This window comes from Medicago truncatula, chromosome 8, assembly GCF_003473485.1.
Source record: "Medicago truncatula cultivar Jemalong A17 chromosome 8, MtrunA17r5.0-ANR, whole genome shotgun sequence".
Taxonomy (NCBI): Eukaryota; Viridiplantae; Streptophyta; class Magnoliopsida; order Fabales; family Fabaceae; genus Medicago; species Medicago truncatula.
Window position 1 is genome coordinate 38,619,131 of NC_053049.1, and position 13,235 is coordinate 38,632,365.

Here is a 13,235-nt window from a genome sequence, read left to right on the forward strand (position 1 = left end):
ATTTAGTGAGGGTAAGTTTAACTCTGTGTTTCAGTAGGTACATTTTGAGAAAAAAAGATTGATGGGGGAGAGAGGCTCGAACTCTCGACCTCAGGATAACTCTTAGCTATGAGACCTACACACTAGCCAACTGCGCCACCACCCCATTTGTTTACATATATACAATAAAGTAATGATATTTTAACAACTATTTTGGTATAATTTTTGGGACAACTTTGTTGTTCTCTCTTCTTATTGATCAAAAACAATATATATATATATATATATATATATATATATATATAGAGAGAGAGAGAGAGAGAGAGAGAGATAGAATACGAATCTAATGTAAGTATGAGAGATAAAATTGTTCAAAAGTTGTACAAAAATGGTTGTACAAATATCATTTCTCTATACTATAATAATAGAGTGGTGATAGGTATACATACTTAGGTGGCATACCACTTTGTACCACCCTTAGGGATATGATCCCCTCCTGCTTTTAATATCATGTTGTATGTCTTGTGCAATTCTAGACTGTTGGATTGATCTAAAGGTTGAGACACAAAGAGGGAAGAGAAAATTAAGGGAGAGAGAAAAGTCTATCCTATTCATATTTTCCTTCAATTTTCGTGGGCTTTCTTTCTCAATCCTCTCTCTTCTTCTTCAACAGGTTCCATAGGAACTATAGCCACAAATAATCTCTCACTTTGAGTTTGTCGTATAAAATATCTCACTTTGAGTTTGTAAAACAAGCAATCACATTTTTTTTTCTGAGTTTCAGTTTTATCCGCCTACTCTTTAATAATGCAGCCCTCATCAAAACTTGTGATCCTTTGAGTTTAAATTGTATCTTAGAATACACCACCAAAGCTAGTAGATTACCACTGTTAAAGCTGCAATTCAAATGAAATTGAATATTGCAAAATTCCATTCTAAATTTTATTCTCAAGAGTGCGTGGAGCAATATCTTCATGATATTCCAGTATTCCCTATTTCATTATAAAACTTGCCAAACAGACATTATTACCATAACTTCTAACCAATTTCCTCCACCATATTACCATAACTCTCTCCTTCTTTCTCTTCTCGGACTGTTTTCTCCCTTTCTCTAGCTCTTCCCCGACCATCCCTCCACCTCATGGCCGCCAGAGACATAGATCTGAAAGAAAGAAAAAAGGCCAGTGGTGGTTAATGGTGATGGACGGAAATCAAATCAAAACGCCGGTAGAGATGGACGAACGGTGGAGATGGAGAATAAGGGGTTGTGGGTCGATGATGGGTTACAACTGCACGGCGGCGGCGATGGCGATCTGAGAACGGCGGCGACAGTGGTCTGTCGAGAGAGAAGAGGAAGCATATTATTAGAAAGAAGTAGTGGATTAAAGAGTATGTGTGGTTTTGAGGTGAAACTACTTAGATGCCCATGCCACATAGGATGGTACATGAGTGGTACAAATAAAAGGGTGTCAATGCATATTTTCCCATGCTAATATGAGTGAGTACCCGTGCAACGTACGGGAAACAATCTCATGAATTTATATGTTGTTTGATATTAAAACGATACAAACTTGCATGAATACGGATATTTGTTATCTATATGTCATGTAACAACGTGGTTATTGTGAACGTGTTAAAAACCATAAATATTATACAACGAAAGTTCCACATATATCCATGGATAAATCCATTACAAAGTATCGGTCGATTCTAAAGAGGAGTAGCAAACAATGATTGTCAATGATAGTTTTAACACCTTTGTGGCTCCATCTGTAACTACAAAATAAAATAAAAGAGAAATATTAATGAATATATAGAATACAAATATTAATCATAATATGATTTATGCATACAATATAAATAGAAACATAAATCAATTACCTATAGTTTGAAAAATATAAAACTTTGGACTTAAATCAAATACCTCTAACCTCCCGTATTTGAGGAATATAAAACTTTGAACTTAAATCAAATACTTAAAACCCCGTGTTTGTGGAATATAAAACTTTGGACTTAAATCAAATATCTATGTACTAAACTCAAAAGTGACCATATATCTAATGCAGGAGATAGTTTGTCAAGATCTACTAAATTGTGTTCTTGAACTTCTACTAAACTAATCACCTATAGTATAAATGAACAATCACAAAATGAAAATGAGAAAATATCTCAAGTATTGTTAGGTAGATTTACATGAGTAAATCATTGTTTGTTTATCTAATTTTCAAGGTTTTATTCATGTCAAGTGAATGACTAATGACTAAAAGATAGAAAAAGGGGTACCTTTTCATAAAGGTCTTATGAATATTAATTCCCATGATTAAAGAGCACATGAAATCATCCATTTGTACATATCAACATCCTTGAATTCTTTCTTCACTAAACTACCGTTACATGAAATAAGGGAGTAACGTCAAGGTAATACTACTTCAAGCTACATAAGAAATATGAATAAATCATTGCAATTCATGAAGCCTACCATAAAATTATAACCTCTTATAAATGCTCGAGAAGATTTATTTTTAAACAATACACTGTCCGGTCACTATTATAAGCAAAAAAAATCATTTTAGGTTCATTCATTAAATTATGTATGTGGTTTATAATAAAGACCATATACATCATTAATTGAAAGAATATAAAATACAAAGTTTTGCTTATAATTATAACCGGAGAGTGTAATCTTATTAATAACAACAAAACACCGTGCATCCAAAGTACATGTATCATGAAATTTACAAACATTAATTGGTAGTTTCGGGAAAATTTTAAAATTCAAAATTTGAAAGTTGAGTGAAAAGATGGTACATTTTGAGAAAAAAAGATTGTTGGGGTGAGAGAGGCTCGAACTCTCGACCTCAGGATAACTCTTAGCTATGAGACCTACGCGCTAGCCAACTGCGCCACCACCCCATTTGTTTACAGATATATAATACTTTTATTTGAAGGTTGTAATGATATTGTGTGTGTTTTATTTTACCTCTTAACGTTTGAATGAAGATCGGTGAAGACTGCAAATCTTTCGGGTAGGAGTGGAGTGACTTTTCTGAGTTGACACTAGTAGTTCCATTGATTCACGTTATCTTCCTATTGATGTCACATTGTCCCTAATAAAGTTCATATTATGTCCAAGAGATTCTCCAAACAATATGGTATGAATTATGAAAAAAACATTTACTTTTTTATTTCAAACTGATCGGTATTCGCACTGTTATTGTTATTGCATTTGTTCACAATTAACATATTTCACAAAGATATGTCAAAAATACTTTCTTAGACGGTGATTTTAAAGAGACATTGTACATAGTATCTCCACCCGGCGTTTTTCATAATCTAAAGAAAGTTCTCCATCAAAAGATTCAAAACTAATAAAAGAGATTTACATGGATTTAAATACACCTTTGCTGCATCAAAAGAAGCATAAAAACTATAAATTATGTTATGGTGTCAAAATTTGAAGAAAAATTAATTGATTGATATTTTTCAATTTAAGGAACTAAATTACTTTTTCTCAAATTTGAGCGATTAAAGTCTGATGGATGGAAGATTAAACTTTGCTATATGGAAACGATTTATGGAACTATGCTTAAAATCTACAGTAGAAACAGAGTTAGTGAGTGCTTAAGGGGCGTATATAAAAATGGAAAATCAAAACGAAAGTAACAAGGGAAACGTTATAATGGCACCAGTTGCAAAGGTGGCAATGGTATCGGAAAACAGATAATGTGACAACATGCATCTGCTTCCGCAAACCAAACCATCTCCACAGCTAGGGTTGGCACCATCTACTCCATGCAAAATATTTTAATTTACTCACCGAGCTCCGGTTTTATAGACCACTGCATCACATTTTGTTTCCAACTTAGCGATGTGGGACATTGTGCAGTGTCGAATGACGATAACTCACGATGAGTCCAATCCTTCTCGCTCATAGCTTTAAACCAGTCAATTAGAACCAAACATTACTCTCATACAAGCTCAAGTTCAACACATAGTATCAACAGCCAGGTTGAATCACAATGACATCAAGTTCAATCACAGGAGCAACTCACTTTTAGTAAGTGCAATCCATAGTTTACAACAAGTCTGATGGAAGAACAAACTTTGCTGAATGTTGATGGAATTATGCTTCAAATCTAGTGGCTATCAAAATATTTTTTGTAATTGTGTTTTTACACTTGAAGGGAACTCTTTTATTGGCTCATGCCAAATGTTTATTTTCCTCCCATCTCATATTCCCATGTCTCCCTTGACTATTACCTGTGAAAAGACCAATGCATATATAGGGAGTAAATTTTATTTTATTTTTTGAATAAGAGAATAACATTGTTTTAGGCTTCCTTTGCTTCCGGCCTCTTCTATAAGCTGAATTAACATTATCAAATTAAATTACCTTAGATGTAAAGTAATAACTAAGAAACAACATTAGCCATTTATAATTAGACCAAGCACAAACAAACCAATGATCAGCTTCACAAAAAGATTGTCAGCTAAGAAACCAAGTCTGCATCATTAATAAACTGCAATCTAGTGATTTGATTTCATTATTTTTGTTTTTAATCTTATGAGTTTTACAGGAATAGTGCTGAAGCCAGAAATTTCGGAACTGATTGTTCTGTTTTGTCCTTTTCCTTTTCTTTTGCGAGTAGAAAACATATTTTTATGAGTTAATTGTGTGCTCCCTCGGATTATATATCTTTCGTAATTGTGTTTTTAGAATTAAAGGGAACTGTTTGAGTTTGCGAAGAAGGAAGGTTGTTAGTCACTGAGGCAACAAAATGGATCCTTCAGGGAGTTGGCTTCAGAAGGAAGGTGCATTTTGCATGTTTGTTACTATCATCAGATAAGCGGATTGTTCAAGGAAACAAGACTTAAAAAGTGGATATGAAAATGTGTTCTCAACTAAATCAATAGTTATCAGATCAATATTTTTGTACAAATTTTGTCATCATACTAAGATGTAAGAAAATTAATTCACGAGCATGAACATCAACCGTGTCAACTATCTTAGTATATGTGAAGATTCCTAAAGTATTTTTAACTCAATTTTTGCCATGGCGACCAATGTCACTCTCCCAATAACCCTCCAGATAACAACAAAACTCTAATAAAGAGTCGACAATGTCATCAGCAGAGTCACTATGAATATGAACATTGGGATCACAATAGGCACACTTGGTGACGGATGGCTTACTTAAAGGGTCACTTGTGATGTTATATAGAACTACTTCACATATGTCGTATTTCTTGCTAGCAATGTGGGACTTAAAACCATATTTCTACTCTCTACTTTCACACCTCACTTGCCACTCACTTGTAATATTATCACTACTAACTTGCAGTTCCATGATCAAATAGTATTGTGGCCTATATCCCGGCACTCGAAATTCTAAATTACCAATGAGTGTTTCCATAGCAAAGCGATAAGCTGACTTCACTATGTAATTTGCCTCTGTTATTAAATTTCCATACTCTTGTCCTCAATGCCTAATTGTAGTGCTTAAATATTACATCATTAACTGAACCTTCAGCAACAAATAATGAACAGAGATTGACCATAACAAAGTTGTTATACTACACTTGAGTTGATAGCAATACCAACTATCAAGAGTGAACAAATATTATTCAGAAGTTGGAAACCCTTCGAACATTTTTTATTTGCTGTTATGTTTCATTTCCCTTAATCAGTCACTTGTAATAATAACACTACTTACTTGAAGTTCTATGATCGAATTGTACCGTGGCCTCTAATTCTGTTAAATCACATGGTCTTCCTGTTATTGTCCCTAATACTCCTTCAAAACATTTTGTGGTTGCAAATCATGGTCATCGTTATCCTCCAGGTAATTGTAACGAAGCTCAATTGTCGGATTTTGTTTACTCTACTTACCCTTGAAAAGACCAACTCAATTCTCATCATTATCATCCACGTACTTGTAACTCAACTTTTTTTCTTCATTCTTGACCTCTATTGATAATTTGTCCGGGTCCTATTCCTATTAAGAGTTTAGTTGTTCTTGATCCTCTTTGACAACGACAAAGGGAAAGAGAGCTTTTAACTTTGTACAATTAAAAAATTGTGCAACTGGCTTTCATTGGTTGTATAAAAAAATCAATATACCAAGTCTTATGGATCAACTGAACACTTTAAAGCTCATATCACGTTCAGATTTCTCGACAATATTATATGTATTGTGAAGAAACTTATGAAGTACGGACAAATACATAGACATGTCGACACTGCTAATTAATATTAAACCTAGAGAACACTGACATAGATATATCATATATATGTATCTAAATTGAGCATACCTAATTTAGAGATGTCAATGCTTCTCGGTAATTGTATTTTTAGAATTGAATGAAACTGTTTGAGCTTAAATAGAAGGAAGGTTGTTAGTCATTGAGGCAACAAAATGGATCCTACAAGGAGTTGGCTTCAGAAGTTTCTCTCCCTCTCAACTGTTCAGTTACCTTAAGTACATTTCAGATGTTTGTTACTCTCATCGGATAAGTGGACTGTTCAAGAAAACAGGACTTAAAAAGTCAATGTCTGTTATTTTTTAGATATATAAATGTCCATTCATTTTTACTCTTGCTTTTGTATATGTTGTCAAGAGTCCCTTGAATCTTTTCTTCAATAAATTGTTTTGAAATTATCTTTTATTCAGTTGAAGAGTGTTTACTCATACTTGCTGATGCCCATTTGTTTGCCTTGCTGATCCACTTTTCTATTCATGTTTCCTTGCTTGGTCCCTTTACTAGGACATGATGGATTTTTGCAAGTGAAGTTCTTGAAAGGGTTCAACAAAGATGCAAATGTTGTTCTTGATCTTGACTTTCAATAATCTACCTAATTAATATTGTGAATGGATATGAAAATTTGTTTTCAACTTAATCAATAGTAATCAGATCAATATTTTTCAACAATTTTTGGCATCATACTCAGAAGATGGAAGAAAATTACTTCATGAGCATGAGTCAACATCGTTACAGTACAAGCATGATACCTCGACGCATTTTTTACCTAGGTTTATGTTGTGACTTGTGAGTACTGTAATTGTTTTCAATGAACATAAATTGTATGAGGTAGCGAATGATGCAGTAGGGAGTATAAGAACGGTTGCTTGATTATTAGTAGAAAAAACAAGCATCAATTTGAACATGAATGTAGCTATACTAATATTTGTGTCTGATTTTTGGTGGAGTGGGAGATTGTAGTAGAGAAACTTAGGGTGTACTAGCATGTTTCTTCAAATTATTTGATTAATCTTGAAATTGTTACTTTGGTTCATCTGAGCGAGCAGTAGCATACCGTTACTTATTTTAAATTTTAAATTTTTTTTTTTTTTTGAGGCAAAAAAAGAAACAAATTAACAAAAAGTTTGAAACTGGTGCCAACTTTAATTTCTTTTTCCTACCTAAATAAAAAACAATATTGAAGGCACACATGTTCACAAAGACCGGCCTACTGTCTTGGCCCATGAATAACATCTCATTCAGCTCCTCTTTTATAAAGCATAGTATCACAGATTGTTTCCAACTTAGCGATGTGGGACATGGTGCACGATTGACTCATAACTCATGATGAGCTCAGTCCTGCCCATTATTATCACTTAACTTTCACCATTCCTAGTTTTAAAACCAATCAATCAAAACCTAACATTACTCTCAACACATAGTATCAAGAGCCAGCTTGAATCAAGATGACATCAACTTCAACCACAGGAGCAACTCAATTTAAGCAAGTCCTATCTTTTATGTGGAACCAGTCGTTAGAACTATGCTTGAAGCGAACTGTTTGAGCATGCATAGAAGGAAGGTTGTTAGTCTCATTGAGACAACAAAATGCATCCTACAACGAGTTGTCTTCAGAAGTTTCTCTCCCTCTCAACTGTTTAATTACCTTAAGTTCATTTCGAATGTTTGGTACTCTCATCAGATAAGTGGATTGTTCAAGAAAACATGTATGTCTTAGAAAAAGAGGGATTCAAAGTCTGTTATATTTTAGTTATATAATTTTTACTCTTGCTTTTGTATATGTTGTTAGAGTCCCTGAAATCTTTCTTTTCTTCAATAGATTGTTTTGAAATTATCTTTTATGATCAGGTGAAGTGTGTTTACTCATACTTGCTGATCCACCTTCTATTCGTTTTTCCATATAGATTATGGCATTGCTGGAGGTAAGTTGATCAGAAGGATTCGGAAAATGTGTTTTGAGAAGGTAGTTTACATGGAAGTAAGTTGGTTTGTTGAATCTGAGCATTCAAATGGAGCAAGGTTGTCTACTGATGCAGATTCAATTCAACATAATTTCACAATTCACACAATGAAAGTAAGTTGGAAGCTTGCTCTTATAATCCTTGCTTTAGGTGCCTCTATTAGGACATGATGTGTGAAGTTCTTGAAAGGGTTCAACAAAGATGCAAATATTTGTTCTTGATTTCATTAAGCAACTAATTAATATTGTGAATGGATATGAAAATGTGTTCTCAACTGAATCGATAGTTATCAAATCATTATGTACAGTTGTTGGTATCCTACTAAGATGTAAGAAAATTACTTCATGAGCATGAGTCAACATTGTTACAATACAAGCATGATATTGTTAATGAACAGAAATTGTATGACGAATCAAGTCAAGCAACGAATGATGCAGTAGGGAATATAAAAACTGTTGATTGATTAGTAGAAAAAACAAGCATTAATTTAAACATGAATGTAAGCTATGTTAATATTTGTGTCTGGTTTTCGGTGGAGTGGGGACATTGTAGTAGAGAAACATGGGTTGCCCTGGCATGTTTCTTCAACTTGGTAAACACATCCGCCGGATTCTCTTCCGATGCCATTTTTTCCACCACAATCTCTTTTGATTCAATCATGTCTCTAATAAAGTGCAAGCGAATGTCAATGTGCTTAGTCCTCTCATGATACACTTGATGATTCGCCAAGTGAATGGCACTTTGACTATCACAATGTATCTTCACATATTCTTGAGTAATTCCTAACTCACCAATCATACCTTTCAACCATATGGCATCTTTCACCCCTTCTACAAAGGCAATGTACTCCGCTTGAGTTGTTGATAATGTCACCACGGATTGTTGATTTGCCTTCCAACTAATAGTCGTGCCATAGAGAGTAAACACAAAACCCGATAGAGATTTTCTTGTGTCCACATTGCCCGCATAGTCTGCATCAACATACCCCTCCAAAGCGTCTTCCTCTTGAGCTGCTTTTGTGTACTTCAAACTGCTCTTCAAAGACTCATTCAAATACTTCAACACCCACTTCAAAGCTTGCCAATGCACAATAAAATGAGAAGGAGTAAATTGAGGAAACTTAAATGGAGCAAAGATGAACTCTAATTTTACACAACTGAATCGCATTATGCTCCTAATTTGAAAGTAAGAAAAAAAAATGGGGGTCTAATGAGTTTATCCACAACATTTGATATGATAGGATCTGAAGCTGACCTGTCTAGAGTCCGTGGTGGTTTCTTGAATGTAGATTTCTCCGATGCATCTAAGCCCCTGAAGTTGAGAAATAGTATCATTCAGCATACACTGGTTGTTAAAGTTCAAACTACTAATTAGGAAATTGCTTTTCTTACGTTGAATACTTCACAATGACACATGAAAATTGCTTAAAAGCCTCCAACGGTAGTTAACTACCGTTCAGCAACCCGGCAGCAGTTAATTGCCGCTAGTGCCAACGGTGCCGCTAGTGCCAACGGCAGTTAACTGCGGCTGGAAAATTGCTTTTCTTTACAACCCCACTTGTTTCTGCCACTTTTTTAATTCATTAATAATATTCTCTCTCATCCCTACCGTTACAATCAATGGCTTTCTTTATCATAACCGCTTACAGGACAAGTACTTTAAAGAAAATTACCTTCAAAGTGATGAGACATTGTTGTAAGGTGGAAATTGTCTATAAACATTCTTTGGCAGTTGGTTAAGCACCCTACACACTTCAATTCTCAGTTGAAGTTTTCATCACTTGAAAGCTATGGAACACATGCACACCAAGGATCTTATTGTCCCAACTCTCAAGAGCACATTAAAGTAATTATATACTACACAATAGTTTATTTTTGTTTACTTTTATTTTCTTTGTATTAATGTTTCTTAAACACATTTATGTGTTATGAAAAATGTATTAAGTAGTTTAAAAATCTGGTTATGAAGTATGTGTATCTTTATCTGATTTCATTGGCCATTGTGGTTGCGACATGATTTTGAAAACAATTTCATTTTCTCCAATGATGGTTTGCTTCTCTTTGATATATAGGAGGGATTTAATAAACTATGACAGTGTAAAATTCTCCAGTACCTCAAACAGAAGAAGAAGAAGAGGTTGTTGGGAGGGATGAGAGATAATATTATTATTTAACTGGATTTTTGACCCGTGCTCCGCTCGGGTTTATTGTAAAGGGATTGGAATAATAAAATGCAATACATAATTGGTAACAGTGAAAAAAATAAGTTGTAAGGTCACGTCTTTCCATTTGCAAAGCTCTAAATATCAAAATATATGATTTTTGTGTTGTGTGTGGATTAGCAGACATTAGAATTCTGAACATGAAAGAATTCTGAACTCTGTTTACAATGATTGTGGATTCTCCGATACAGTCTTGTCCATCTGATAGAGTTAAGTATTCTAATGGGAAGGGAATTAGTGCCTGATAGGTTGATGGGAAAGGAATTAGTACCTAATAGGTTGATGGGAAGGGAATATATTTATATAAGATTGTTACTGTTACAGTGCACCAATATAGTCCTTCAACGTAATAATTGTTTCATTGTCTGGATGGTTGAAGACAATAGTAACTCATATATGATATGTGGCTGAATCATGCAATGAAGGATAGTTTCTCTATATATACTTAATACTGTATCAGAGAATCCACAATCATTGTAAACAGAGTTCAGAATTCTTTCATGTTCAGAATTCTAATGTCTGCTAATACTGCACAAATTTGGAAGCCAAGAGTTTGTAATATATAATTTAGTTTACAATCAATTTTGGCCAAGTCTTTGTCCTATCAAACCATATCAGTATGCATTAGAAACTCAAACAATCCTAATGCAAAATTTCTATAAGAAAAATAAAATTGCAGTTTTTTATGAAGAAAGGAATAATATATATATATATTCACCAAGATGCAAAATATACCTGAAAGTTCATTCCTTATTTGATGCGTGTCATAGATAGTTTTAGCTTACTCTTCGAATTACTCGGATCAATATATTCAGTGAGACTAAATGGTCCCCCCTTTTCATCAACATGAGCAATTATAAAATCTTTCCTGAATACTCCCTCTTAGTGACATAAAACCAAGGTTTTCCCCAAACAACGGTTGTCTTCACTTCAATAAAAATCATCGGCAAATTTGCTCTATCATAAACACATATATCACAAGGGTGTGAGGATTCTTCAGGATCATTCATCCAACGAACTCTATAAATCTTGTACTTTTCTTTGTAATATTTCCATGCATGCTCCTCCCCCAATTTCGCAGTTGCCCCGGCTTGTTCTTTGGTTTTTATGACTTTCTCACCCTTAGCCTACAACAGCAAAATAAATAAATAAAATAAGAATTTCAAAAAGAGTAAAACTATAATCTCCACAGAATTAGAATGAAACAGGATAAAAGAGCTTACGGTAGATGGTCCAGCAAAATTTCTTTTCTGCATATCAGAAATATAATTAGCAAGCTTGCTGTCCTCCTCACCCACATTTATAAACTGATTAAAAGCATGTTGTTGTGCGTAAGTGTACAACTTAGATATCTCCATCTGCACTCTAGGACTGTACTTCTCTGTTGGATGTTTTGTAAATGCCTTTGTCATAAAATCTCTATAATTAGAGATAACATTTTCGATAGTTTGTAGAGTGCTGGTGTGTACAGCCATAATTTCCCTCATAGATTTAACTAGCTCATCATAATCATTGCCGGTTTCTTCACTTCCATCACCCAAGCTGTTAGCTCCATCAGCAATGACCACTACCTCTTCACTTCCATCAGCAATGACCACTGCCTTTTCACTTCCATCACCCGGGCTGTTAGCTCCTTTAGCAATGACCGCCATTTCACTTCCATCAGTGTCTAAGGTCACAATTTCTTCGATAGAATTGAAAGAAATATTTAGTTCATCCTCTATATGAGTCGAACCACCACCACCTTCTCCATCACCCGGGATGTTTGGGTTACTTGCTGGATGCAAATTTGTATCAGGCCTACGATGTTCCCGACAATACTTCCCAAAAGATGTATCTAGTATGGTCTTCAAGAAATAGAATTGGAAAACAATGAAACCATTTCTACACAAACTCTTCTTATAATCAAGTACATGTTGAATAGTTAGCTCCGTAGCATCTAACTGTTGCACAGCTGATAACTCCAATTGTAAAGCTTTCCGAAGCACACTATCAAGATGCACTCTATCAAGACTGGCACCCATTAGGTGAAAATCTTCCTCACCACGTTCAATTAAAATAGGTACACCTGACGGTTGTGCCAACAAACCGGAATGAACGATATCCACCATCAAGTAGTCCCCATTGAAATGTTTCAGCAAGCCCTTCCAAAAGGATTTTTGGTCCATTTTGAAGTCTACACTTGCAATTTCCAAATAACTGCACATAAATAACAATGATTTCAGCATACTTGCCAATTAGGTCCAACTAAACACACTTCAAAAATTATATTAGATACCTGCTCCACCTAGAATTAAATGCATCCTTCTTGTACAAGATGTCTGTAGCTTCTAGCTCATCGGAAAATGTTGTATCAATCTTCTTCTTCTTCTTAGTCCAATAGAGTTGGAGCCTAAACTCTCTGTGAAAAGAATAAATAGGACGCACGGTGCTGTTCAAAGTAAGTTAGTGTTTGTAATATCTTAAATGGATTGTCAAAGTTATATCTCAACTTACGGGAACAATTGCATCTGAACGCGGAGTTTGACATCCCCTTTAGTTTTATTAGCCCTGTAATTAGATGCGAATGGGTTGGGATACCGCGATTTGGAACACTACTGCTGAATAAAAGCTCTCTTGATGGATCTGTTGGGTGAATTGCTGAAACTAGAACCTCAGTAATATCTGGCCTCAAGTTACTCTCCTTATGAAGTTGAAAGGACAATTCCATACTGGTCCCTTTTCTGCTATGTATGATACACTAAAAACATATCCAAATTTGTTGAATCGTGTTTTAATTAATCAGAAATGATATTTGAACATTCATTTAGTCA

At 34.5% G+C, this 13,235-nt stretch overlaps 1 protein-coding gene and 1 non-coding gene across 7 annotated transcripts; both read right to left on the reverse strand.

Annotated features, from left to right (window-relative positions):
• Positions 1 to 2,808: 2,808 nt before the first annotated feature.
• On the reverse strand, positions 2,809 to 2,892 carry TRNAM-CAU (transfer RNA methionine (anticodon CAU)). The gene is given in 2 exon segments: positions 2,809 to 2,844; positions 2,855 to 2,892. It is a non-coding gene; the product is annotated as a tRNA-Met (tRNA).
• A 5,625-nt stretch (positions 2,893 to 8,517) lies between these two features.
• LOC25501740 (uncharacterized) lies at positions 8,518 to 13,163 on the reverse strand. Of its 6 annotated transcripts, XM_024773642.2 has the most exons (7): positions 12,919 to 13,163; positions 12,701 to 12,853; positions 11,646 to 12,621; positions 11,158 to 11,549; positions 9,874 to 9,988; positions 9,456 to 9,512; positions 8,518 to 9,277 (listed from the first exon to the last, which is right to left on the reverse strand). In XM_024773642.2, the coding sequence occupies exons 1-4, from the start codon at positions 12,930 to 12,932 to the stop codon at positions 11,277 to 11,279; spliced, it is 1,416 nt and encodes a 471-aa protein (XP_024629410.1). In that variant the 5' UTR covers positions 12,933 to 13,163; the 3' UTR covers positions 8,518 to 9,277; positions 9,456 to 9,512; positions 9,874 to 9,988; positions 11,158 to 11,276. The 6 variants fall into 6 exon arrangements, with proteins under 6 accessions (XP_024629410.1, XP_024629408.1, XP_024629407.1 ...); XM_024773640.2 differs by having other exon boundaries at positions 8,518 to 9,512; positions 9,874 to 9,945; XM_024773639.2 differs by having other exon boundaries at positions 8,518 to 9,512.
• Between the last annotated feature and the right edge of the window lie 72 nt (positions 13,164 to 13,235).

Bases quoted from the DNA above. Each gene is read 5' to 3' on its own strand.
- LOC25501740 (XM_024773640.2), bottom strand. The intron at 12,622-12,700 runs GTATCTAATATA...ATTTATGTGCAG, and splicing joins TTTAATTCTAGGTGGAGCAG to TTATTTGGAAATTGCAAGTG. The intron at 11,550-11,645 runs GTAAGCTCTTTT...TTGCTGTTGTAG, and splicing joins ATTTTGCTGGACCATCTACC to GCTAAGGGTGAGAAAGTCAT.